Source organism: Rosa rugosa, chromosome 4 (genome assembly GCF_958449725.1).
Source record: "Rosa rugosa chromosome 4, drRosRugo1.1, whole genome shotgun sequence".
Lineage (NCBI taxonomy): Eukaryota > Viridiplantae > Streptophyta > Magnoliopsida > Rosales > Rosaceae > Rosa > Rosa rugosa.
Genome location: NC_084823.1, coordinates 54,741,912 through 54,767,817, shown reverse-complemented (window position 1 = coordinate 54,767,817; position 25,906 = coordinate 54,741,912). Strand labels below are relative to the sequence as shown.

General features: G+C 38.3%; 6 protein-coding genes across 9 annotated transcripts; 1 reads left to right on the top strand and 5 right to left on the bottom strand.

Moving 5' to 3' along the window:
• Positions 1-395: 395 nt before the first annotated feature.
• Positions 396-1,334, top strand: LOC133746557 (NDR1/HIN1-like protein 6). Its single transcript, XM_062174724.1, has one exon. It carries the CDS (start codon positions 594-596, stop codon positions 1,257-1,259), a length of 666 nt encoding a protein of 221 aa, XP_062030708.1. The 5' UTR covers positions 396-593; the 3' UTR covers positions 1,260-1,334.
• A 210-nt stretch (positions 1,335-1,544) lies between these two features.
• Positions 1,545-3,820, bottom strand: LOC133746556 (uncharacterized). Its single transcript, XM_062174723.1, has 4 exons — positions 3,414-3,820; positions 3,218-3,302; positions 2,882-3,120; positions 1,545-2,576 (listed from the first exon to the last, which is right to left on the bottom strand). Exons 1-4 carry the CDS (start codon positions 3,666-3,668, stop codon positions 2,076-2,078), a joined length of 1,080 nt encoding a protein of 359 aa, XP_062030707.1. The 5' UTR covers positions 3,669-3,820; the 3' UTR covers positions 1,545-2,075.
• Positions 3,821-4,391: 571 nt separating this feature from the next.
• On the bottom strand, positions 4,392-7,238 carry LOC133743704 (F-box/FBD/LRR-repeat protein At1g13570-like). The gene is made up of 4 exons (XM_062171736.1): positions 7,107-7,238; positions 5,365-6,180; positions 5,117-5,272; positions 4,392-4,978 (listed from the first exon to the last, which is right to left on the bottom strand). The coding sequence occupies exons 2-4, from the start codon at positions 6,145-6,147 to the stop codon at positions 4,688-4,690; spliced, it is 1,230 nt and encodes a 409-aa protein (XP_062027720.1). The 5' UTR covers positions 6,148-6,180; positions 7,107-7,238; the 3' UTR covers positions 4,392-4,687.
• Positions 7,239-8,755: 1,517 nt separating this feature from the next.
• LOC133745672 (zinc finger protein ZAT9-like) lies at positions 8,756-12,023 on the bottom strand. Its single transcript, XM_062173787.1, has 2 exons — positions 9,763-12,023; positions 8,756-9,007 (listed from the first exon to the last, which is right to left on the bottom strand). Exon 1 carries the CDS (start codon positions 11,248-11,250, stop codon positions 9,763-9,765), a length of 1,488 nt encoding a protein of 495 aa, XP_062029771.1. The 5' UTR covers positions 11,251-12,023; the 3' UTR covers positions 8,756-9,007.
• A 5,333-nt stretch (positions 12,024-17,356) lies between these two features.
• On the bottom strand, positions 17,357-21,068 carry LOC133743203 (uncharacterized). Its single transcript, XM_062171057.1, has 3 exons — positions 20,686-21,068; positions 19,598-19,742; positions 17,357-19,209 (listed from the first exon to the last, which is right to left on the bottom strand). Exons 2-3 carry the CDS (start codon positions 19,734-19,736, stop codon positions 17,774-17,776), a joined length of 1,575 nt encoding a protein of 524 aa, XP_062027041.1. The 5' UTR covers positions 19,737-19,742; positions 20,686-21,068; the 3' UTR covers positions 17,357-17,773.
• A 659-nt stretch (positions 21,069-21,727) lies between these two features.
• Positions 21,728-25,638, bottom strand: LOC133745794 (plant intracellular Ras-group-related LRR protein 7). Of its 4 annotated transcripts, none has more exons than XM_062173929.1 (10): positions 24,952-25,638; positions 24,272-24,341; positions 23,996-24,042; positions 23,706-23,814; positions 23,472-23,557; positions 23,293-23,383; positions 22,886-23,004; positions 22,442-22,528; positions 22,186-22,322; positions 21,728-22,018 (listed from the first exon to the last, which is right to left on the bottom strand). In XM_062173929.1, the coding sequence occupies exons 1-9, from the start codon at positions 25,048-25,050 to the stop codon at positions 22,212-22,214; spliced, it is 819 nt and encodes a 272-aa protein (XP_062029913.1). In that variant the 5' UTR covers positions 25,051-25,638; the 3' UTR covers positions 21,728-22,018; positions 22,186-22,211. The 4 variants fall into 4 exon arrangements, with proteins under 4 accessions (XP_062029913.1, XP_062029912.1, XP_062029914.1 ...); XM_062173928.1 differs by having other exon boundaries at positions 21,728-22,021; positions 24,952-25,625; XM_062173930.1 differs by having other exon boundaries at positions 21,728-22,021; positions 22,886-22,971; positions 24,952-25,398.
• Positions 25,639-25,906: the final 268 nt, after the last annotated feature.

Sequence of the window (25,906 nt, the reverse complement as noted above, 5' to 3'; positions counted from 1 at the left end):
CTGTGGGTATGTCGTACATGTGTGTTTAGTACAAATTCTCACGTTTGTTTATTTACTTTTGTGTTTATTTGGTGAAAGAAAAATGATGTCTTATGTTAATGGAAATGAAAATGGTTTTTTCTTTCTTTTTTTCTGTCCACTGGTCAGTGTCGTAACCAAGAACTAAAAATATATGATGTCACACATCGAAACTATATCTAAAGTGACAATGTTTCTTCATCACCACTCGCTAAGCAACAAAAATTTACGACCACAAGTAACTGCTTAATTTTTGACCAACAAACAGAATTTTACAGACTGGAGAACGTCTAATTTCATGTCCTTAATTCTATCGGGATACCTAGGTCGGATCGTAAAGTCATTCCAAAATTATAGACAGCGACTCTCGTGTTCTTCACCCAAAAGTTGCTTTAGTGTTGAGTCCGAAAGCCACAGACCTCAACACTAAAGCCAAGGGGAGGGGAGTACGCACCTGCTAGTACTTCATCGATCCAGTCCAAGATGTTAAAGCTGTACTACAGCACGCCCCAGAGGCACCCTTGGTACCAAGGGGAGCTTCTAAATCGGATACAGGCGATACAACGGGCAGGGAGATGGAGGCCAGGCAGAATTATTCTCCATTCCAAGGACGTAGCATCCCTGTGATGCAGTACTCGACACCACCCAATAAGAAAAGAAGTTGTTTTCGTAAGTGCCTGTGTTGGACTATCTGCCTGCTCTTGCTGCAAGTGATTGTGGTTGCGATCACCGGTGGAATTTTATACCTTGTGTTCCGACCAAAGCTTCCCAAATACACGGTGAGCAAACTGCAGATAACGCAGTTCAGTCTCAACTATGATCAGAGCTTCAGTGCTACATTCAATGTGAGCATCACTGCCCGGAACCCCAACAAAAAGATCGGCATAGACTATGAAGGCGGGAGCCGCATAAGTTTGTGGTACACAAGCACTAAGCTTTGTGAAGGAGGTTTGCCTAAATTCTACCAGGGTCACCGCAACACGACTCAACTTGTAGTACCACTCAGTGGACACACTCAAGATTCAAAGGTCCTGCTCACCACACTCCTACATCAGCAGCAACAAACTGGCAACATTCCGCTCACTCTCAGGATTCGGCAACCCGTAAGGATTAAGCTTGGCAGCTTCAAGCTCCCAAAGATCAAGTTTGTAGTCAGGCACAGGTTGTTGGTTGACGGTCTTTCAGAGAAAAACGATATTAGAATTCAAAGCAGTAGCTGTAAGTTCAGGCTTAGGCTTTGAAGTTTCCCAAGAGATGATGCTTTCTATCTTTTACAGCGTTACGTATATACATACATTAGTTGATACTGTGTATTCCTTCAGATGTCTTAATTTTCATATGTATGATGTCCAAAAACAATAAGGCCAAGGGGGTTATCTTCAATATTTACACATTCATCATGTCATCCAATTGGTGAAGGGTACCGGTCTACATACCCCAAAATGATTGTCTCGTATTAATAGAATCAAAAATGTTTTTCTAGCCGCTGGTCACTGTCATAATTAAGAACTAAAAATATAGGGGAGTGAATCGAATAATAAAAGAGTGTGAATTCCATCCTCCAAAATATATGATGTCATACAGTGTTCTAATTTCAACCATCCAAATCAAGTCTAAAATGACCATGAGTCCCTTCATCACCACTCGGCACTCGCTAAGTGACAAAAATTTACAACTACAAGTTATTGCATAATCTACTAGGGACGAAAGAAAGAATTTTACAGACTGGAGAAGATCTTTCAACTTTCATATCCTTTATTCAATCTGGATTCTTAGGTCGGACCGTAAAGTCATTCTTAGTGTTCTTCACCCAACAGGCCAACACTAGCTTCCACCTCACGCTAGTTTACGACGTATAAGCTAAAGCCCAAATGCCAGGGACCTTAAACAATAAGGCCAAGGGGGTCATCTTCAATATTTACACTTTCAAGATGATAGCCTTGGGTTACATCATGTCAATTAATTGGTGAAGGGTACCAATCTACATACCCCAAATAGATGCATGCAACTTCGACGGTAAGGGATGCTAAACTCAATGTCACCATTGTCCGAAGCAATTAGACACCACCAGAACCTGCTTCTAATGCTTGTTTTGCCACCATTGCAGCATGCTTCTGACCAGAAAGATGAAAACTGAAAGCTATCTGGCTGTTGCACACTACATTGCAAATATTGCACGTTCTAACTTCCCCAGCTGCTGCTCCTCCTCTTATAACCTTCTGCTTTTTCGTCTCCAAATCCTCTTGTGAAGGAGCCTTTGACTGGGAAGTCTTTTCCATGGGACCAATTTGTGGATTTCTTGCACCTGATGGAACATTTGTGGTTGGGGCAGTACCTTTGTTGTTCAACTTTTCGAGTTGATCCAAGTTCCTCTGATGTTTCCTTCCAGCTATGTGTTTGACATAGACGTCCTGGCTGTTACAGTAGATCTTGCAAAATTCACACCATACACACTGAACAAGCTTGACTTTATTTGGGTCTTTCTTCCAAATGCCATTGGACTTAGATTGGATTGCGGGAGCAGAATTCAACCCAGCCCTTCGATGCATTAAGTTAGCCTAATATGACAACGTAAATGAAAACAGTAACAGTCAATAATATATGATGAAAATAGTTGAGAAGCACATATTTGATAATCTAAAGCATAGGGTTAGCACATACATTAAAAACTTGAGCTCTAGCAGTAAAATGTCAATAGCAGAGACAGAAACTATCTAAGTTGTTTTAACTTTTAGACTTAATCCTCCATCATAGTCTTACAGAAAACAAAGCAAATGCATACCACCACGGAAACATGTTTAAATCTGTAAAAAAAAGGCAGCAGAATATAAAACGAAAAACTAGTTAAAATCCTTTAATTCACCTGAGCAGCGTGCCTTTTCCCAGCCAAATGCTTCTTGTAAACGTCTGGGCTATGGGTAGTGACATTGCACATTTCGCAAGTCTTCACAAAACCAACCGCTGCGTCAACCTTCCTTCTCTTTGTTCCCAACTCCTCACCAGCAACTGCACTTGTACTCCCATACATCACTTGCCCGCCCGCGCCGCTCATTTCGCTAGGCAGACTGGCATTGTCTATACCACTGGACGTTCCTGGAAACGCTGCAGCAGTGGAGTCATTTGTCATTGCCAATCACATTTCTTTGCTATTACAAAGTTACAAACAAGACTAGAGATATCATACACACGAACCGCATACCATTAGGTTGGTCTGTCCAATTGCTATTCCACGAAGGATTTGCATTTGTGGGCACTAACAAGCTCTCATTCAAAGATTTGATTGACTGCAAACCACCCACACACACAAAAAAAAAAAAAAAGAGAGACTTTCAAATTGCAAAATCCATGCATATATTACATTGATCGAAAAGAAAAAGAGTCGAAGAAGCGCTTACAGCGTCATATGAGATGGGGACAGCTTGATTGACAAGCCAACCATGTGAAGGAGCATTTGGGTCTTCACCAAATGGCAGGTGACTTTGGAGGCCAACATGGGTCAATGGGTATGGGCCTGAATTGGGACCCGGGTCGACTCCGGGTGGGTGATCGGACGCTACCGGAGGAAAATAGGAGAATTGAGTGTTGGGGTCGAAGGTGGTGTTGGGATATTGATATGTGAAATTGGCGGGATATTGTGAAGAATTGAACATTTGGGGGGTGTGAAATTGAAAGAGAAGCTGGAATCTGCGTTAGGGTTTGGTTAGTTATGGTGGGGAATGAATTTGCAGAGTCTCTGAGAGAGAGAGAGAAGGCTCTTGTTCTGGTGTTTCACGAAGTGTAGATGTGGGCTGGATTTGGGTTCAGACTTTGCAACAAGACCCGGAATACCGTTGGGCTTGGTTTTTAACTGCGCAAAAAGAATTGGGCTTACTTTGATTTTTGAAATTACAAATTTGCACCCTCTAGATGAGCGACCACTAAGGAGCGGCGGCAACCAAGTGCGTCATTTTTGGGAGTACAAAATCTCAGTTGAGAGTTGCATCGGAACGTTACACCATTCAAGACTGATGTCAGTTGCGGTTGGGCAAGGGTCACTAAGTTTCTTTGTATAACCACCACAGGTGGTCGAGTTGGTAAGAGTCTCCAGGTGTGGAACCCCCACACCCGGGTTCGAATCCCGCCGATGCTTATTGGAGTTAAATCCCAATATATTCTTGGTGGCCAGGGGGGAGGAAGAGTTCTGACAAGATCTCCCGAGCACGGATTAGTCTCTGGGCCTAGGAAGCCTTTGAGGACACCGTGTGATTGACAAATCAAAAAAAAAAAAAAAAATAGTTTCTTTGTATCGAGAGTAAAGTTGGATCTTCATTAGTGAAGGTTTATGAATAAATTTAGATTGCGGAAAAATACATGAGACATCAGACCAGCAATCATGTTCTCCAAATTATATATTACATACCAAAACACCCGGTTTTATGAAGAAAAAAAAAAAAAAAAACTGAACAATATTTCCCACTAATGGTTGGAAAGAAACCTTTGCAGCATCAATTGTAGACTCGATAATGCGATAAGACTACCATTTGGAAAAATAGAAATCATCAACAGGTTTGTTCCTCTTCCTTCATATAAAGTCTGCATTCTGGCATCAAGCCCCCATCTGTGCCATTCCTCATTCTAGTTCTTGAGCAGTAAAATGGTATGCTATGCATTTCAAGTTTGAGTAGATCTATCAAGGGTCCAAGAAGATTATCTCAGCCTGAACCGAGGCACGCCTAAACCGGACCACCTGTTTTAACAGTTCCAAAGAGCCATCCACAGAAAAAGGCTTAAGAGTCATGCACTCCAGTACAGGTGAACTTAACAGCAGCAATTTGATCAAATCTAGTTCAGCTTTGGCATCAGAGATGGCAACAATTTCTATACGTCGAAGTTCAGTGAGTTGACAATCTGAGTTTTCGCCTAAATTTTCAAACCAGGAGTTCACTTCTCCCACAACATGATGATAATCAATATGGTTGACCTAAAATAAGGTCAATAGCATCAGTATCTTGAACTTTTGACAAAACAGCTCTCTGAACTACAATTTTCTGGAAAAATTCTAAGTTTCAGTTGGTCAAAAACATAGAATAATTACATTCATTAAGAGAGTTAAACTCACCACAATCTCTAGTTTTCGTAGAGCAGGGGAGCTTCTTACAAGGCATAGAGCAGTTGTAATCTCCTCCAGATCAGTGAAGTTTACGTCCATATAAAGATCGTTCAGAAATAGTATTGGTTGAGGCAGCTTTCGTAGCAAGGGACCAACAGCCAAAAACTGCAGCAAAAACCAAACTCAACAAATATGCATATCCCCATGGCCCTGAAAAATGATCATTTAATGAAATATGAAACCACATAAACCAATACCTTTAAAACGTAACCTGAAATTTGAAGGTCACGAATATTAGGTAGGTGAACGAAAAACTTGACCAAATTGGATGAACCGCCCACAACCCATCTGACTTTGAATTCCAAACGGATGTCAACATGTTCAAGATGTAAGGTATTCTGAAGACTAACATCCTCAAAACTACCATCTATATCAAGCAATTTGAGATTTGGTGCATCGATGCAGAGATTTGTGAAACCATCACAGTATTTCAAAATCAGTCTCTTAAGCACAGGACAACAAACAATAAAATCTTCAAAGGCATGTTGGGCCAACGTAACATGCCGAATGTCAAGATGCTCCAAACTCTTGAAGCCTCTGAAAGTTGATGGAGGCTTTAGAATACAATTATGTAACCGCAAATGAATTATGTCTTGACAAGAAAAGAAACTTGAAGGCAACTTGTAGCGATGCCCCTTCCAGATTACAAGTTTCAAACATTTGACACAGCTTCTTGATAGATGAAGAACCCATCTATCAATATCAGCACTGGCTAAAAAATCCCGATGAGAAAGCTCAAACTTGTGTATGGGGCCAATGTGAAGTAAGAGTACTTGATCAACAATATTAGCAAAGGTGATATGGTTCTGAGTCGATACACATTGCTCATCAAACTTTAGATTTTGAAGCATGGCTGGTTTGTACCTCCACTTGGTCGATAAAATACTTGTCCTCACTGCCTCCTTGATCGGCAAACGTGCCAAAATCTTTTCAACAATCTCTCTTGGTAAGTTGCTAATTGAGTCCAACTCCACCTCCATTTTTGAAGGAGACTTGGGTGCCTTCCTTTGCTCCTGGAATTTTCAGTTCATTAAAAAAAAAAAAAAAAAGGAAGTCATTGATCGAATATGCTGGCCAGTGGTGTCCAAATAATTCCCTTGTGCGGGTGGGTAGGCAAAAAAGATCATGAATGCAGTCATATAGAAAAGAAGGAGCCATCCGTTCTTTGTTCACAAGTCACAACTAAAATGCAAAGTCTTTCCAAGAGTCTAGTCCCTAGTAATTTCGATTCTGTTTTTGTTTCACTTGGATGGTACTCTTTCTAAGAGTCTTGGATTGGGTTTGCTCGCTCACTCGATGCGCTTACTACTAGAGCTAGATGGGTTTAGCTTTTCTTCTGCAAGAGGATCAATGGGAAAAGGAATTGAACTGGCTTAAAATCTCAAATAAAATAGCTTAGGTCCTTTACCTTTGACCTATCCCTCTTATCCATAGCTTGCTTGAAAGACTACTTATTTTGCTAAAGAACTAGCTTGCCCATTGGCTGGGAGATTATCTAGCTATTTAGACTAAGGGGAGAGCTGGTCTTTCTGTTAGAAACGGTAAACATAGTAGACACCTTTTACAAATGATTTTGACATATATACAACAACTGATTTAAGTACCTAATTACAACTCTTCAGTGTAATAAGTACCGAAAATCAAAAAGATGATAAAGAATCCCTAATTTTCATCGACAGCAACAAACAGCTAGAGTTACTAACTAGAACTTGAAAAACCAAAAAGTGCTACAACTTCAGAAATTTCAACCGAATCAATTCAGCAAACGGAATTAGGGAAATGTAAAGCGAATCAAGGACTTGAAACGAACAACACACAGACAATTTCACACATGCATTCATGCTTTATTAGTTTGTCGATCCAATATATAGCCATGAAAATAGTGTAAATTGCACGAGATCAAAACCAAAGAAGAAGAAGAAGAAGAAGCTGATTTTACCTCAGAAATATGGAGATAATCACTTCAAGCGGAAAAGATCAAGAAGCTGATCGTCGCATGACAGTTAGGGTTTGTGGGCATGAGAGAGAGAGAGAGAGACTGAGTGAGTGAGTGACCGACTGACTGAGGAAGGTTTTATAGCAGGATGCGTACGACGCGTCGTCTATCACTGTGTCTTACAAAAATACTGGAGAAGTGGACGACGATAAGAAAGTTCCCGCTCACCCAAACACTATCTTTGGAATGTTGTTCTGGCTGTGGATCTGGGCTTAGAAGTTGGGTTCAAGCTTGCAACAAGAACCGGGATAGAATTGGGCTTGGGTTTGAAATCCACATAGAGAGATTTTTTTTTTTTTTTTTTTTTTTTTGAGCAGAATATAAAACTAGTGAATACATTGTTGAGCAACACAGTTACTCAAGATAGGCAGCACCACTTTTGAAAACTCAAATGCATTGAGGAAAAATTATACACGCTAAAGTATATAATTACTAGAAGAAATCATGAATTTCATGTACCAATAGGTATTGGATGAAATTAATTTTCTCACAAGTATTATACATTTGCCTCAGTAATTTTGTTGATTCTTTGATGTTAATTTCTCATGACTCATCATCTTTTCTGCATTCATGTAATAGATTAAGCTTAAGGGAACGAAATGTTGGAAAAGATAGTATAGCTAGGTAGGAAAAATGAAATGTATGATATCATTTTAAAGATTTGGAGTCTGATTGGAATGTTGGAGAAAACCATATGAATAAAATTGTAGTATACTTAAAGCTCAACATCTCCTAGAGGAAACTTCACCTTAAACTCAAGCTTTAAGATTTAATTAACTCTTTTGTTGTGGTTAATAATATAGACATCAAAGAGATGGTGCAAGCTTGTACTTTAGTTTCTTTAGTTTATGTCAATATGCAAGCTAATAAGGTAGCCTATAGGCTAGCAGACTCTGAATTTTTTAATCGAATGCCCTTTTGTACGATCTTAATCGTATTTCATGAATAAAGTCTATTGTTTCGTAAAAAAGAAGAAGTTAATAATATGATTCTTTTTTATTTTCTTATGGGTATTTTACTCCAAATGTTGTGACGAAGAGCTTGCTTAGATTGGAAAAAAAGCTCACTAAGTCTGGTTCATGAGACTTAATCTCACATGTAAGTTGGATATAATATGTGTATCATTGTCCAACTTGTCTAAATAAAACAAATTTGAAAAAAAAATCCTCATATGATTCATATGAAAAAAAAAAAAAAAAACTGATAATCTCAAGCACATCGATCTCTCATCTCATGTTCACCTCGCTGCCAAGTCCTTACTTGTGATACATCAAATTGCCCTATGCCACTTAGAACCTGAGAGACTAACCATATGCAATTGCAAAGACGTATCAATTTACCCTATGTCACTTAAAAGACTAGAGAGCCTAACCATTAAACCATATGCAATTGCAAAGCATTGTTTCATTATGAGCTGCTAAACAAAGCATTAATTGCCAACTGCCAGCAATAAGAGAGCAAGTGGAAGAAAGTGAAGAAACCAATCACTTCTGAGTTCTGACTCCATTCCCCGTACTATTGCCAAACAAAAGCCCTTGAGCTTAAATCCTCCATTAAAATTCAAACTAATAAAAACCCAAAATGGCACAGATCATTGGTCGGGCATCAGTACAGGCTCTATTGTATTGAAGAAATAATGGAAAGAGTTGGACTTATTTGAATAAATGTGTATCACAAATAGTCACATATGTTTAAGAATTCAACTCTCGTCTTCTCTTTTTTCATATAGATTAATATACGTGGTTGGCTGTCGACCTCTTTTGAGTACACCTCCACAGCTACTAATGTTAGCAACTTCAATCTCAGTTTGAAGCTCGGATCCGCAAAGCAAGTTTGGAAGAATTCTAACATTGAAAGAAACACCGGAGTTAGTAGCGGCTTTACTCCTCCTAAAATATAGTAAGCCCCATTTGGAGTTAATTTGAGACTAGCAAAGTTGGCGTGCTTAAGTGATCACTTATACTTTGTATGTATGTAGATTTGTAGTGGTCCAATTTCTCTCTTTTATAAAGGAGCCATCATTTTCTATTAAGCATAGATCTTGGCATAGACAAGTATGAGCATCACTTGGCAGTACTACTAAGTTTGAGAAAGGAAATAAACAAGTGAGATGGGTTGTCATGTTTAATGGTATTATTGGTAGGTGACTAAACAACCACCTTGAGCTAGCTATCTATCCCAATTTTTCAACACCTCACTCATTTACCCCAAACAGATTCCTTTTCAACATAAAAGAAGTACAATTCTATCTTATTCCAGAATATGAAGTCCATGAATTACAATGTTGAAGTTTGGAGGTGAAACAAAAAAAATATGGTAAAGCTAAAGGGCATAGAAAATGGGATATGAAAAAATTTGATGAGGCTTAGCAGTTTGAAAGCAATGAGCAGCTAGGCCTCAGCAAATTTTGAAATCTTGAAAGAATTAATGAATTGATATCGAGAAATATGTATATGTACATCCTCGAATCTTTATTGGAAACCATTACAGAAGTATGAAGTAGGAGTTTCTCTATTCTGCCCTTAACAAGTTGAGCATTTGAGATATATATTAATGCACCAACTTGTAAATGAGTGTTGGCATGAATAGGGAGACTGACCTATGAAACAAGAGCCTCATAAGGCTTATGGCTGGTTCCTACCCACCATGGCTTAAAGGATTGTGCAGCAGCAGCAGCATGGCTGGTACTAATCTCTTCTTCAACAGGAGCAGGAAGGTTGAGATCAAGAAACTCTCTAACTTCAGGAGTTGCTGGTTTGGGAATCACTATAGTGCTTTGGCTGCTCTTACTGTCAGCTGAACCACCAATCAAGTGTGATCTCTTGTGACCACCCAATGCTTGACCAGTGGGGAAAACCTTTAGGCAAATTGGACAAGAATGCCCCTTACTCTTTGTACTGATGCTCTCAGCTTTTACAACATCATCTTGATGATCAATGACATTACTGAGCTTACTGTGATCTGATGCAATGGGATGATCAGGGGAGAGGTCTGTGTCAAACTCAGTGGTGTGTTCACTGCTCTCAATCTTAGAAGCAAAGCATCCTTTGATCTTTTTGTGACTAGCTCTATGGCCTCCTAGAGCTTGGTATGACCTAAAAACCTTGTTGCAAGTACCACACTCATACTTACTCCTTTTTGAAGAATGATCATAAGTATCTTGAAGCTTTCTCTTGTTGCTTGAATTGAACTTGTTAGAACCCAATTGAGCTTCAGCTAACTCAGTTTTCTTGAGTATCAAATTCTTCTTAGTTTTGTCACTCTTGGAAAACCCACCAACAGAAACTTCCTCATGATCTAACATCTTTTTCTTTAGTTTCTTCAGTTTAAAAGTCTCAAGAGTAGCTTCCTTGATTTCGGAAACCTGATTCATCTTGAGGGATGATGGAGCATCCGAAAACCCTGAATTGTTATCAGAGATACTGTGATCAAGATCAGCAACAATTTTCAAGCCACCCCAGTGACCCACATCTCTTGAGAGCATCATCAAACACCAAGCAACCTCTTCCTGTTGCTCTTGCTCAATCTCAGTAACAGATGAAGAAGCATTATTGTTTACAATAGAGAAATTAGAAGAAGAGGTTGTAGTAGTTGTTGCTATGTACCTTGTTCTTCTTCTCCTGGATGTGGTAGTTCTTCTCCTAGTAGTATTAGTAGTTTCATTTTCAGATTGGCTGTCCACGGCCTTACTGCTAGTCCAAGAATCTTGTTCGTTCTCAAAGCTATTAGTAGTCGAGTTTGAGTGACACTTCATATGAGCGATCAGAGCTTTCCATGACTGAAACCCTTTCCCACATTCTCTGCATAGCTTGTTGTCAACTGAAGTTTCCTCACTTGAACCTGCAATTCTCCAAGTTTTCTTGGGGTTTTCCCTGAGGCCATAACCTGCTTGAGGACCAGTTTCGAAACCTGTCTCAGTGTAATTGCTGAGAGAGGAGACCTTAACTCTGCTGTTGATGAATTTTTGATCCTCTGTCGAATTGTTGTCGATCAAGTGAGACCTCATGTGACCACCCAGAGATCTTCCACAGGGGAAGCTCTTGCTACACAACTTGCAAAAATGCTTGAATTCTTGATCTTCTTCCATTGAACTACAAACTTATAATTTAATTCAACAAATAGGAAATACAGATAACAAACCAGAGACTTCAAATCTGATTACAGAACTTGGTGAAATCTGGGGATTCTCGATCTCATCACACTAAGACAAGCCAAATGCTAATGAAACAGAACACCCCAAAAGAAAACTGACACAGCTCAGATCAGAAAATCAAGGAGATAAGCTCAAACTTGGAGTGAAAGAAAATAGAAAAACCAATGAATCTATGATTCACCAGATTGCTAGTGAAATAGCTAGTAGCTTTCTGGTTCACAATTTAGTAGAAAAAGAGAGAGCTCAGCATCTTAATTGGGTAGTTGAAATATGGAGAAAAAGAAGTGTAATTCGAAGAAATCATGAGGTCATTGTTACTAGTGATGTGGGATGAAGAAGCCAAATCAAGAAGAGAGAAAAGAGTGAGGGAGTGAGTGAGCGAGCGTTTCTTTCTCTCTCTCACTAACTATTGTGAGCTTGACTATATTTGGAGGAGGAGAAATCCATGCATGGAAGCAAAGATAATAAAAGTGGTGAGTGTGAGAGGTAAAGATAGCAGAGATGCACGTGTACTCAACTGAGAATCCTACGCCAAAACCAAATCCAATGGCCAATAATCCTCTCAGAAAAACGAAGAAGAAGAAGAAGAACCCAACTCACTCACTTTGCTTAGAAAAAGCTCAAAAAACTGACTGCCTCTTCTTCCTTATAACTATTCCTTCCTTTGTCTTGCTATTAAGCAAAGAGCAAGTGAAAAGGTTCCACTCTCCGGCTGTTATTCTCCTTCTTTTTCTTCAAAGCTCTCATTAAAATAATTGTTATGATTCATTTATTGTCAAAGTAATACCAGTTACTTCGGTTTCAACCAAAGCATAGCATTCTACATTACCACTGTTTAGTCGGTTTATGTGAGGATGATTAATAGTTTAAGGAGAAAGTCTTCGGTGAAACGGCATTGTCATGCGATAAAATTAACTAATACACATGGTGATTTTTTACTGGATAGTCGGACAAATTAATCTGTTGGTCCAAACGTCGTATAGAGGATTCTTCCAATTTTAGAGTAGCCAAGTAAATTGCTTCAAAACAAATTTGGGGTCTCTCCACCCTGTTAGTGATCACTTGGGAGATAAGGTTACTTTATGACCAAAAGATACATAAATAAACAAATATTGGGGAATAAGGTATTTGGGAGCATTTGTACCTGTGAGATGATACAGTAGCCTAGCTAAAGCTGCAATATAGTATTAGTAGTTAGTACAGCTATATCAAGGAATACATTACAATACTTGTGTATTCAGTAATGTTGCTAGCTAGCTTTTCACCATATATATTCTATGCTTTTTGATCATCTCCATAATTTAATTACTATAATCCCTAAAGGGCGCTATAAAAAACCAACTTTACAGTTTACACCAAGAGCCAAAATGATCAACCTCATCCTGGGTGGAGTAAATTATGTTGATGTTTTGTTTGGTAACCTTTGAAATACATAGGAAGAAAAGCAAAAGAGCATTGTTAACCATGATCTATCTAATAATGTCAATGTTCACATTTCTTTCTTTTGGAAAGTTATCTTTTGAAATAAATTATGAAATTTTATATCACCTCATACAGATTGTGAAGTCAGGAAGCCTCAAGCACTCAATCAGTCAATCCCCTTGGGCCCAGAAGGGGTTTTTCAACCTAACAATATATACAGGAGTTGAAGTTTATAAAAAAATGTTTTGAAAGTAAAAAGAAGTTTCATATATTTGTGAGTAACTGGCAGAATAACAAACCAGGTAGTTATCCAGTATTCCTTGTGGAATTATGAATCTCCTGATTAGGTAAAGATGAATAATGTCCTACTCACAAGCCACTAATTTTGAACAAAATATATTACTGCAGAGGTCAAATAGCTTATAGAGAATACTTTGTAGTTAAACAAAAAAAAAAAAAAAAATCAAGATAGCGAATAACGCTTTCCGAATTCGATTTTTTAGTACTATAGCTAGTACTGTCACAATGTAAAAGAATTGAGAATTTATTGGAACAGTGATAATATATAACACCACCCTAGCTAGTAGATCCACTGTATTGACTTTCTTCAGGAAAAAGGCTCTAATGAAACAGAACTAACTTAGGTAGGGGATGATATAGTTTTAATAGTTAATTAACACAAAGTATGTTTCTGATTAGTTTAAGAATTAGTAACCCCATGAGACAAGCAGATTAATTTGTTAAGAAATTAGTAACCAGTACTACTACATGCTGCATGTCTAGAGTTGTGGGTGCAGCCCTACAACAAAGTCAGAAATTGGGCAGCAAGCATGGCGAAGCACTAACAATGCCGGCCTAATAATTCATAATTAAGCCGGCTCTCGTTGCCCTAATCGCAACGTTAATGTCTTATTAGCGACAACTAATCACACTCGACTGCAAAATCCCCTTCCGTTTTGCCCTTTTTGCCGGCTCTTTAGTACAATGTTTAGCTGTAATTAACTTCTGTCATCTGTACGTGATAACACATCTTTTCTGCTTAGTCTCTTGTTTTATAATTGATTCATTAGATGTCATTATATGGATTAAATGTTATAGACATCTCACGGGTAGCTTTCTGTAAAAATATTCTTCTTTGCTTAAAGAACATGTGCATCTACTTATAAAAACTAGGCCTAGCATATGTACTGCACACTGCTATGGTTGTCCCAATTATGTAATGATTAATTAGCCATTAAGAACTGCAATGTATCCATTAAATTCACGCTCGGATGATATAATGCATGACATCTAATTAAATGTTATTATACTATTATTTTATTGTTTCAATTTTATCCGTTTTATATTACGCATAATTTAGATAACTCTTCTGACGAATAAATAATTTCAATCATCGAATTACAATGTCTAGTAGTCGAAAAAAATGGAGATCTAGTTTCCGGACGCATACTCTACATTTGTGCATTACGTTTATATATATATACACACTACGTACACGCAAGTATATATGTAAGTGAGATATTAATGCATGGTATCCCACAGAAAACTTGACTTGGGAGTCAAGAGAGATGGCCCTCAAAAAGTGATGCTGAAACCGACTATTAGACTCCTTCAAATGAAAGAATGGCCACAGGCCACTCCTTGTTTCATGCCATACCTTGTATTATGTATAAGAGTCACTTGGGATAAGAAGATGCCCACTTTGGCTTTATGCTTTCCTCAAGCTTCCATACCATCAATTCAAGACCAAATCTAAAAACCATTATGGGAGAAACATTGAGTTACTTTCATTTTTGGATACATCGATCTTAGCTTGTTCTACTCTGTATATCCACTTCTCATATTTATCAAACTATCCATATGTTCTTCTCACTTTAAGTTGGTTTTTCATCACTCATCAAGTTTTATAGTGTTGAACATCTAATTTTCAAAGATTTCCATAGTCAAACTTACTCTAATCAAGAAACTTGGACTAAACCCACCTACTAATTTAAACACGACACTTGGGAGTTGTGGCTATGTGGTTGGAAGATATTCACTAGAATGACTTTTGAAGGCTTTAGATATGATATAGGGCAGGAAAAAGTGAAGTGGGAATGGTATAGGTGATTAGAATGCAATGCCTTTTTGGCAGCCACACCATGATTTTATTGATCTTAGAAGGCTTGTTTATGCCAAATTGCCCACTAGTTGTTGAACTATACCCACTTTGTTGACAGGAACTCCGAACATCCCAGAGATAACTTCAGAATATTGAATATATATGAATTTTAGCTGCTTGTTTATAAGCATACCCTTTTGCAGAAATTTATAGAAATGATCAAAGAATATGAAATGATTATGAAGTTGCATGAATTATAAGCGTACTATGAAACTTTAATTACATCATAATCTAGCGGTGGTTGGGGCATATTTTACTTGAATGCTGTTACTGTGAATGAGAACTAAGCAACAACTTCATTAGCTTCACAGTGAGAAAAGAACCAGAATTGAGTGGACCTAGAGAAAAGTATCTATCTTGAATGAATGGGACTTCTGCCTTTACCAGACTTTTTGCTAGTATGTTTTTTTTGAATCTAATTTACATGATAGTGTCTATGAGTGTATTTGTGAGTATTATGAAGCAACTACAAATCCACTACCTCCTATATGTATATAGTCTAATCATCAAGATGCATGTGTTTTCTTCATACGAGTAATAATGGTGCATGTGTTAGTGAGCAAGCACTCACCACCAGCAATGCTTAGGGGACACTCAAACGAGTCAATGAGCTTCAAAAAGAGAATTGCAAGTATATATTTGAGAAATGAGAAATTACTGGTCACACCCTGTATTTTTATCTTAAAAGCAGTTCAGTCCCTCGCTTTTTAAATTAAACAATTTAGTCCTTATTCTCTCTAGTTTTCACACAATAGGTTCAAAATGACTATTTTACCCCTCACTTTCTTTTTTTTTTATTCTTTTTTTTAAATTATGTTTTCTGCATCGCTCTCTCTCTTCCCCTACAGAGTCGACTGAGCGAGTCACCATCATCTCCGTCGCCTCGAAGACGCTGAGTTCACCACTGTCTTCACCGAATGAGGACTTGACGGCGGTTGGGGATGGAGATCTCGTACCCGGAGTTGGTGGCAGAGCTAGGCTTCGGGGACTGGACGACGGCGTCCATCTACGGCGGCCTCGCCGTTCCTTCACTCACAGTCAAGCAAGACCAAAACTGACCCGCCAGAGAAGTCACTCAACCCTTGCAGCAACGGCAACGTCATCACCGCCGTCAAGTAGCTGCCAATCAAGACCAAGAGATACAAAAGCTTTGATGAGCTGATGTCGCGTGGCTCGTCGAGAGTTAGTAAGGATTTGGGGACGGTTATAAGCGGGACGTCATCCGGGTTCTAGGGTTTCAATTCTGATGGCGGCTCCAAGGGATATCCGCTGCCACGGTCGTCGGTGTCGTCGCCGTAGGGAGTGTGAAATGATCAGGGGATTGGGTTGGGATCTACGTCCAGCTCTGTTTCCAGTGGGACCTCGTCGGTGTCTTCTACCGACGACCAGCTAAATGTGCATGACGCCGGTCAATTTAGGGCTTTCAAGTTGGTTTGAATTTTGGGGGTTTTGCTGTTGTTTGATCAAATTGAGTTTCGATGAATTTGATTCAATTGAAGGGAGTAAGATGTGCTGGCTTCTCTCTTTGTTTTTAGGAGAGGAGAGAGAGGGGGGATAAAGTAGTCATTTTGGACCACATTGTGTGAAATTTAAATGTCTAAGGAGTAATTTGTTAAAATTAGGATAGTAAGAACTGAACTGTTGACACCCTAAAAGTATAGGGTGTGACCAGTAATTTCCCTTTGAGAAATAAAGTAGCATATACATATGGTCATATTGTGTGGCATCCATGGTTTACCTAGCATAGTCTTTTGGTTGGAGGAGGTTGGGTTGGGGGTTTGGCTACCTCCTCCTCCTAGCACTGTCAGTCTCTACACTTTAACATTGTTTGTTTGTTGCATGCCTTTAGTTCACTAACCAAGCAAGTCTATTCTGCATAGTTGCATATTCCTTATCCAAAGCCATGTGGGTGATGGAATCAAAGATTAGCTCATATAGGACATTTTAGCTTTGTTGTTACTTTTCCACATAATTTTAGCAAACCAAATGCTCATAGCTCATATCAGGCTTTTTTCTGCAAAACCCATTTTTCTGATATTTCTTCAGTTACAACTTACAAGGAAGACGGGTTCAAATTCTGGCCTCGCTCCAAAGATAAATGCTCTTTATCGCTGAAATTACAATCAACTTCATAAAGACACAAGGGTTAAGTGAATTTATCCTTAAGAACATTTGTGTAATAGCTTTCAGTCAACTGATAAATAGACCAAAAGTCCCCATGAGTCAGCTTGCAATAGAAATGGTGTGGTATACCTTTCAAATAATAGTTGAAAGAAACTGCTTTAAAAGAAATGCAGCACTGTGATGCTGCAATATGACCTCAGAAGTCATCAATCTTTTTGACTGAAACAGTAAGATCTAATACTCTGCTCTTTACCATTGCTTTAAGATGGTGCTTTTTATCTTCACAAATCACAATTCCCTAATCTGTAAAACATGTAATCTTTTCAATAATAATTCAACACAAAAATCTTATGTAATAATTTCTCATTATGAAAATAATACAAAACTACATCACAGAATCGCCGTACAGAGTTGAGCTTACAATATCAGTATATCTTCAGTAACCATACAGAGATGACAATTCTGGATCTCTTTATGAATGTATGAGGGGAACTTTCCAATTCCTCACTAGCTAAGAAAATTAAAAAAGGAAGTCCTAAACATATGAAGACGATTCACCTTCTAATACACTATGTCACAGGAATGCTAGGCTTCCTTCTCCCACCGAATGAAATGTACATAAAAGAAAAACTCAACTAACCTAAAATATTAAAAAAAAAAAAAAAATTATGAGGAAAAACTTTCGGACGGTTCACGGAATATGAACACCTCAATGCTGCTTTCCAACCATCTTGATAAGGACACGCAACACTAACTCAAGTTCTTACCATCCCTTGCTTTGTAGTTATTCCAAGAATCTTTTCCAAAAACCTCTTCAATCATATTGCAAGTTGGTAAAAAGTCAACCTTATTTTTTCGGCACGTAGAATACCCAGCGTCCCAAACTTTAGCATCACAAGGCTCCAAAACATATTCATGGTCACCTAGCTTGCTAGTCCCGTTGAAACAACCAACTTCCCAATGATCTCCATTTTCAGACCTCAGCTGATTATCTTGCGAGGTAGCCCCTGCCTCAAAGGAAGTGCATGAATCGTCTTGGACCTCCTGATCTCCCTTTTCATCCCAAGCAATGTCTTTCTGAAACTGAACTATGGGACTGGAACCACCATTGTTAACCAAATTCCCGGGGCATCTATCTGAAATCTGCTTAATGCTTCCACCATAAATATCTACATTTACGTTATCACAAGTATCATCCACAACATCCTCATCATACTCTTGCGTATCACCACCCCAACTTCTGTTATACCCAGGATCATTTTGATATCCAGGAGAGTCAACAACCGAGTCATCATCCTCTGTCACCCCAGGTTCATTGTCACCATGAACATTACTCCCCTCCCATTCATCATTGTCACTGTCTATGTTTACCGGGTCATATCTGTTCTGCCGAGCTCTTTTCCTCAACATAAAGACATTGAAATAGTAACCGACGATCTCCTTTTTTGTTCGCGAGGGGAAGACCGCTGAAAGATTGTCCCAGAAATTCTTGTCCGATGATGCTGGATTTGAGAAGACAACCTGGTGGAATAATTTTTCCTCCTCGTCACTCCATTTCTCAGCCACTTGCTCTCCCATGTCACAAAATCCTAGCTCCACAAATCTCTCTGTCCCAATGTCCTTTATAAGTTTCTCTCTTGCTTCCAGAATGTGCTGCCTGACACATCTGACGGAAGCCTTATCTTCACAGCTGCAATCAGTTCTACCATTTCCAACTATGCATTCACGGTCAGTTGAAAATTCAGAATCAGGCATTGGAATAACACAAGTGCCCATCAGTCGTTTATCATTCTCAAGGTCAGAGTCAACAACTGCTTGAAACGTATCTAAATAACTTGCAGTATTATTAGTTCCATGTGCGCCCCATTGTGGAATAACAGCTTGATGCTCTGGTCCAATGGAAGCCGACTTCCTCGGGGGGTGATCCAAAAGAAAAGAATAAATATCCTCGGAAGCCAAAGTCCTTATTGGGCGCTCTGGATTGAAGTACTCTGGGAAATAAAATCCATGAAATGGTGCTTGGGGAAAAGAATCTTCTTCGCGAGTTGTGCTGGTGGTCCATGAGGAAATAGTAAAGCTGCCAGGTGCACTGGCATTAATGTCCTCCCCAACTTTCGGAAGACTAGTAAAGACATCACCAGAAAGCTTCTCTTCACCTCCAGTGTTGCATCTTTCCGATCCATCCTCTACCAATCAAACATCAGAACTTATCTCAGTAGCTAATTATATAACCAAAATAAAAAAAAGGCTGATTAAGCTTTTTATGACCATAAGAGGTTATAACAAAACTCGGAAAATATGACACTTTTAAGTTTGCAAATTAAAATTCATCGTCTTCTCAATAACCCACGTAAATTCCATATCTAGAATCTGTTCCGATAAAAGTTTACATGAACAAGCCTCTTTAGTTCCTACTCAATAAGAGCATATGATGACACATGACTGGGAAAAAGAAAGAAAAACAATATCTTCCAAGTCTTTAAAGACACGCTTAAACACTTGCACGCACAAGCAAAAACACAGAAGAACCCTCTTTTACAAGCTCACATATTAACAGAGACTATAATCCCTCACCTGAAGTCTGCGGCTTGGATACATCTCCAGCAAAAACAGATTCTGAAAAAGAAACTAGCTCTTTACTATGTCCCACTTGTCTTGGGTGCTTGAAAGAAACAAATATTTGCTCGTCATCAAGAGGACGTTTTTGTACCATATTAATCTGCAGGGCAACGATAACAGAAGGTTATAGAAGATGTAAAAGACAAAAGGCTATAACATTTCAATACCATCTTACACCTGGAATCAAACAACATTCATATATGTATTAGTAATAAAGCAGGAAGCTTTCATCAATATTTCAATACATCTTAGAAGCATGTAAGAACTTAAGCGGGTAAACTAAGTACTTCCATACGAAACAGAGTAATCCACAAACTTCCCTAAACCAAACTATCATGTACTATTTCGATAAACTAGTCTTAAAGCTTGAACCTTTACAAGCAAGTATCTATCTATGTTATTTAATGAAACCATATGTACTATCAAATCGCTGACAATTATTGTTATGACAGGGTTCAGATTGTGTGTGATCATGATTAGCATTTTATTCGAAGAAATTGTGGGGCCACTTACATTTAGAGAAACAACAAGGTTAAAATTACAGGGCAATTTGGTAAAATAAAAGGTTGCGTTTTTATTGCCAAGACTCCTTGGAGAAGGGAGTCAATTGAGCTAAAGAACACGTTTGCTATCTCCCATATCTATGTGTGTATGGAGCAATTAATTTTAATTTCCTAAATTATTATTTTTAAATTAATTTTTAATCATTTTAGAACATAGAAATTCATACGTCAACAAAAAAATATAAAAAAAAGTCAAAAAGATATGAAGCTGATCACAAAATTGGAAACTAGAAGCACAAGGAAGGTGTTTATTCGAATAAATTCTGAATTTTACCCAGCTTAATTCAACAAAATAAACAAAGGCCCCAATTTTCTGAAAACCCTAACCCTAGATCTACGAAAATTGCACCTGATCTATCATAGAACACCATCAAGGCATAACAGATCTATAAACCAAACAAGCCCAGAATCCCAAACAACAATTTCCTCAACAAATTTACAAAATCCAAAGCGAAAATCAAAACAAAATTGCAGACCCACCAAATCGAAGCCTAGATCTACGAACAGAGACGAAGATCTCCGATCTCCTGAAACCCTAACCCTACAATCCGATCTGGGAAACGGCGGGGGTCGAAACTGGGATCAATCGGTTGGGAAGAACACGAATTGATCAGATCTGGGCTCAATTTGGGGATTAAGAGGGAAGATCAAGACGAATCGGGCGGAAAATTGATCGGTATCGAAAAGGGGGGCGGCGATTAAACGTAAAGGGGGCAAAGTAGGGTTAGGCGTGTCTTTTTTTGTTAAGTGGTTATCCGAGAACGGAAACAGCGAAAAGGGACACGTATTTGGTTGGTAATTACGGAAAATGCCCTTCTTAGAGATTAGGACGTAGAAAGAGAGAGAGAGAGAGTAGGACTTTGAGAAAAGAAATGAGAGGTATATGAAGGGTCGCGTGGTGATTCATTGGAGCTTATGAGAGCTGACACGTGGCGTTTTGGTAGAGGAAAGTGGGCCCGGGGACTACTAGGCGCCCTCCGATTTTGTCTGTTTCCTTTTTCCGGTTTCCATATTTGATTATTATTAATGTGGATAGAAATTGAGAACGTGATTCTAACATCTTTCGTTGTTACCATCAGAATCAGATTATGACGTTACGGTACATGACGATATAGCCTTTCTAGAAGATCCTTGCCGTTTTATATAGAATCTTTTACTTTTTTTTTATTTTTTATTGTATATTCCTTGATAAGATTCGGAACACCTTATCACATTGGAAAAACAAAGAGAATATTAATATGGCCTCTCTCGAGAAATAATTCAAATTTTTAAAAACTGGTTCTCATGTCGATGAATTGAGAGATCTCAATTTGACGAATTTTTCAACCATATGCATTTAACCTCATCAATTGACATCTACACCGAAGCCGAGCTAGACTGAAACTAAGGCCAAAATGGACTAAATAGTAATTATTTCGGGAAAGAGAGAAGATATTATTATTCACCTTGGTTAAGATTGATATGTAGTACGCCTCGAAATTTCAGCTCCATATTTTGAGTTCACAGTTTTCAGTCTCTACCATTCAATAATTTCATTGTATTCAATCACTTTTCTCTGTACCAATAGAATTATAGATGCTTGCCAAAAAATTAAGTTACATCTTTGAATAAGTTCCCACCCTTTCTATACATGCTTGCCAATAAGGGGCAAGTATTGAAGAAAACAGTACAAGTGCTCAATGTCTTTTTATTTTGCATGTGACAGTCATAAATAGCAATGTCGTCGTCCCAAGCTACAGCAAAAGCTTATATGAATTTACAGCATCCACGAAACAAACCCAGCTTTCACATATAAATGGCCTCGACAACTTGACTTCTGTCATCCAATCAGTTCAGCAGACGTAAAAGTTATCAGGTCAATCACACAAAAGCAAGAGGAACAAAAGGCAGTCTAGCGTCAGCGCGACCCTCATGAAAATACAGACAGTTTGGTGGTTAAAACTGTTGGTGCAAAGACTAGTGAGTGTGGTGCAGACTTACTGTTTCCAAATGTCAGAGCCAGATTCTCAATGATCAACACCCTCATCAAGGCCTTTGGAACTGATCATTACATTTGAGTCAATCTGTTTGTCGAACTTCTTCTTCCTCCTTGCTTCAAACTCTTGGAATCCTTCCATCTGTATTTGTATCAGAGGTAAATGTTCATAAATACACAAATAAGTATTGCTGAAAAAAGAGAGGGGGGCGGGGGCGGGGGAGCAGAAGTAAAACACCACAAAAGAAACATGTGACATACTTGCTGAAACTGATCCATTGATATAGGATTTCCATGCAAGGAAATATTCTGCAGAGCTTTACAGTCTTTCAATAGATTGGTAGGTATCTATACAACAAGAGAGTCATCAGTCAACCAAGGCTTGGCCACTCAGGCAATTCAAATTGCAGGGTAAATGGTCAGTAGTAAACTCTGGCAGTTATATTTTCCAACCACTAATATACAAGGCAAGGCATATCAAATCCAAATGTATTTCTATTATTAGTACGACCGGTAAAAGGTTTTCTTGCTGGGAGCCATGTCTCAATTTAGCCATCACACAACATCACATAACAAAACTCTACATAACCACCCAATGAAAATGGGAACAGATGGAATACAACACGTGGAGACCAAAAGTCCATTGAATAGTTCCACTTTTCAGCCTAATATGCAGATGAAATGTGTGATCTATAAAAATCATACCTGCTTCACATTATTATTGTCCAAGCAAAGTGACTTTAAGTGAACAAGATTGCAGACGGATTCAGGAAGATCTTCAATTGAATTATCTGAAGCAACCGAAATCATGATAGTTGTGAGTCCTAAAATAAAATAAATAAAATATATAAAAAATTCAGCCATAGAACCATATTAGAAAAACAAGACGATCAATTCTGAATAAAATAATTGAAGCAAACACAATCAGAGTTTAGAAGGTTATAGGAAAGAGCACTATATCAAATTCTGACTATGCAGTTCCGTGTATGCAGAAAGGGATAAGTTGAGACCCTAGATATCAACCTACTATTCAAAACTTAACAAATTAACAATTCATCAGCATATAAAACCAACATCATTTGAGAGAATAATAGCAAAAAATTTAAACACACCATCTGCTTGTAATTCTTCTAGAGAGAAGCAACTCCCAACTGATTCTGGAAGAGACTTTAACTTGTTGTTTGATACATTTAACAGCAGTAACTGCATCAAAAATCCATATAAGATCCTGGATTTTCGTAGGAAACAATAGTTGCAAATTCCATAAAAATGAAAAGGACAAAGCACGTACATTGCGCAAGCTTCCAATAGTCTCAGGCAAGTATGATAGAGAATTTTTAGAGATGGATAACCGCTCAAGCCTCACCAGCTGTCCCACTAGCCATACAGAGCATACAACTAGTCAGTTTGAACCTATGATACAAGTCTACGGAAGTAACAGACCTCATGATATCTGCAGACATAACCATGAAGTTGAAGGTACTAAATTTGACATGGCATTATCTTACTTAGAGAAGAGAATTACATTCATCAGGCAAGGAAGTGATTCGATTTGCATCAAGTGTCATAAGTTTTAGAGATTCTAATTTTGACACATGCATTGGTAGTCGATCAATGAGGTTTTCAGCTAAGACCTGAAAGATAGAGCAACTCAAATTTGAACTGTTAAATATTCAGAAAATATGGCTCATGTGAACCATAATCAATTGCTGTCAATCCAGTTTGATACCATAGCAGATTGTTTATGATAAAATTGTTTGTACAACATGAACTTAGGGAAGTACAGGTACAAAAGTGAAGTACATGATTTCTTACCAGTCGTTGCAGGTTTACTAACTTGCCAATATCCATAGGAATATCAACTGCATGCAGAAAAACAGGAGTAAAATAAATACTAAGCTGTTATGGCTTCATCGTTTTAGATTTTATAATATAATATTAAAGTTTGAAAACCAAAGCCTGATGAAAACCTCTAAAGTTAAAATTTATTTCACTGAAACATTTTTTCAGAGATAATTCAATGGAAAATCATGTGCCGTACAGAGTAAACCTCCCCACCAAACTCACAACCCACAGAGAAAAATAGATTACCAATTTTATTGCGCGTTAGATCAATAGTGCGTACGGATCTCTCCAGATCAAGAACTTCATCTGGAAATGTCTGCTCCAGAAAAAGTTAACCGGTAAGTAAAGAACAAAGAATATGTACACAGACAATATAAACAACCAACATATTCAAAGCAATACCACCAACCTGCTGCCTGCAATGCTCATGTTTAGTATCTAGAAAAGTTGAGCATACAAAAACCAGAGGCTACGGGTTTATCCATGCATTTCTACAATACAGTACAGTATATCTATCACAAATGTGCAGTAACTGTTAGTCCGCTAATTCAAAAGGTTCAAGTTTACATAGCTGCACCCAATTAATCACTCATTTAACTGAATATAACAACAAAATCGAGCTCTCTTTCGACTTCAATTGAATCTGAAGCAGACCATATTCAATCAAAACAGCAATAAAAACTAATTTCATCACAATATTTTACTCTAATTTTGTAACTAGAAAAGAAAAAAAGAAAAAAATTAACTCCACCAACCACCAATATATACCAAACTCCATTAAAATTTTACCAGCAACCTTGCACCTCTAGCCTCCCCAACATTTAATACCCCACCTTTCCCTTCCCCTTCCGCTAATTCAAATCCATCCCATAAATACAACCAAATACAAATACGAACGATTAGAGAGAGAGAGAGAGAGGAATTGCCTTCAATTTAGAGTCCCGGAGACCAACAATGCCGGTGGATCGCCACCGCGCCGTCCTGCTCGTCTTCGAGTCCACGCTTTTGCTCGACGTGCAACCCATTCCGTCACCAACAAATTGATCCTATAATTGTCCGATTGCAGCCGATAAGAGAAATTGAAGAGAGCGCCTCTCGTCGTCTTCTTCTTCAATCTCTCTCTGCACAACGAACAAGATTCGAAGCTTCGAGAGACAATGAGATTTGATGTTATGCAGAGAGAGAGAGAGAGGGGTTTAGATGGGGGTCAAGGTCTGAGGGCGCTCCCGGTTATGGAGAAGAAGCACAGCGTCATTTTCAACGACTCTCCTATTTCTATTATTAGGGACCGGGACCGGGACCGAGACCAAAACCAAAACCGCGTTTTTTTTCTGGAAAGGGCGCCTTTTTATTTTATTTTTTATTCCAACATTCTTCTCTTTCGCATCAAATTCAACCATATCATTGATTGTGGAAGGCAATGGATCGTTGCTCTGTGAAATGTTCCCTGGTGTATCAAGATTTTGATTCAACATATCAGAGATTTGGTGGACAAAGTTCATCATATCATCTTCAGACATATTTTTGGTGAAACAAATTTTGTAGTGATCATCTAGTTTCTTTAGCCTATAGTTGTGATAATCTGAAGATACGGTTCTACTGCTTACCCCTTTCTGTGTGTCCAGCGTTTCGTTTAGATCAGTTGGGACACCCCGTTTTGTTTTTACCTTGTAATCGTTTTCTTTTCAGTCATAAATATATATCTTAATTGCTTCTTAATCTTTTATATTTTGGTCTCAAATTGCTTGTTAATCGTGCTTTCGGAGATACCTCCTCTACCTAAAGAGATTCTAGAAGCTTGATGCATAAAATGGTATGATCTGGTTCATTTCCTGATAGTGTCGAGGTTACTTGTTTTACATTACTGTCAGACGTCTTTAC

What these genes read in the sequence shown, in the direction of transcription:
- LOC133746556 (XM_062174723.1), bottom strand. Translation starts at nt 3,668, where the DNA reads ATGTTCAATTCTTCACAATATCCCGCCAATTTCACATATCAATATCCC. An exon ending in TCCCCATCTCATATGACGCT is followed by an intron (nt 3,303 to 3,413) that starts GTAAGCGCTTCT and finishes GGTGGTTTGCAG; the next exon opens with TCAATCAAATCTTTGAATGA. An exon ending in GGAAAAGGCACGCTGCTCAG is followed by an intron (nt 2,577 to 2,881) that starts GTGAATTAAAGG and finishes TTGTCATATTAG; the next exon opens with GCTAACTTAATGCATCGAAG.
- LOC133743704 (XM_062171736.1), bottom strand. Translation starts at nt 6,147, where the DNA reads ATGGAGGTGGAGTTGGACTCAATTAGCAACTTACCAAGAGAGATTGTT. An exon ending in TTTCAGGTTACGTTTTAAAG is followed by an intron (nt 5,273 to 5,364) that starts GTATTGGTTTAT and finishes TTTTTGCTGCAG; the next exon opens with TTTTTGGCTGTTGGTCCCTT. An exon ending in TACGAAAACTAGAGATTGTG is followed by an intron (nt 4,979 to 5,116) that starts GTGAGTTTAACT and finishes ACCTTATTTTAG; the next exon opens with GTCAACCATATTGATTATCA.
- LOC133745672 (XM_062173787.1), bottom strand. Translation starts at nt 11,250, where the DNA reads ATGGAAGAAGATCAAGAATTCAAGCATTTTTGCAAGTTGTGTAGCAAG.
- LOC133746557 (XM_062174724.1), top strand. Translation starts at nt 594, where the DNA reads ATGGAGGCCAGGCAGAATTATTCTCCATTCCAAGGACGTAGCATCCCT.
- LOC133743203 (XM_062171057.1), bottom strand. Translation starts at nt 19,736, where the DNA reads ATGGTACAAAAACGTCCTCTTGATGACGAGCAAATATTTGTTTCTTTC. An exon ending in ATCCAAGCCGCAGACTTCAG is followed by an intron (nt 19,210 to 19,597) that starts GTGAGGGATTAT and finishes TTTGATTGGTAG; the next exon opens with AGGATGGATCGGAAAGATGC.
- LOC133745794 (XM_062173929.1), bottom strand. Translation starts at nt 25,050, where the DNA reads ATGGGTTGCACGTCGAGCAAAAGCGTGGACTCGAAGACGAGCAGGACG. An exon ending in TCTAACGCGCAATAAAATTG is followed by an intron (nt 24,043 to 24,271) that starts GTAATCTATTTT and finishes TTCTGCATGCAG; the next exon opens with TTGATATTCCTATGGATATT. An exon ending in ACAATAATAATGTGAAGCAG is followed by an intron (nt 22,529 to 22,885) that starts GTATGATTTTTA and finishes CTTGTTGTATAG; the next exon opens with ATACCTACCAATCTATTGAA.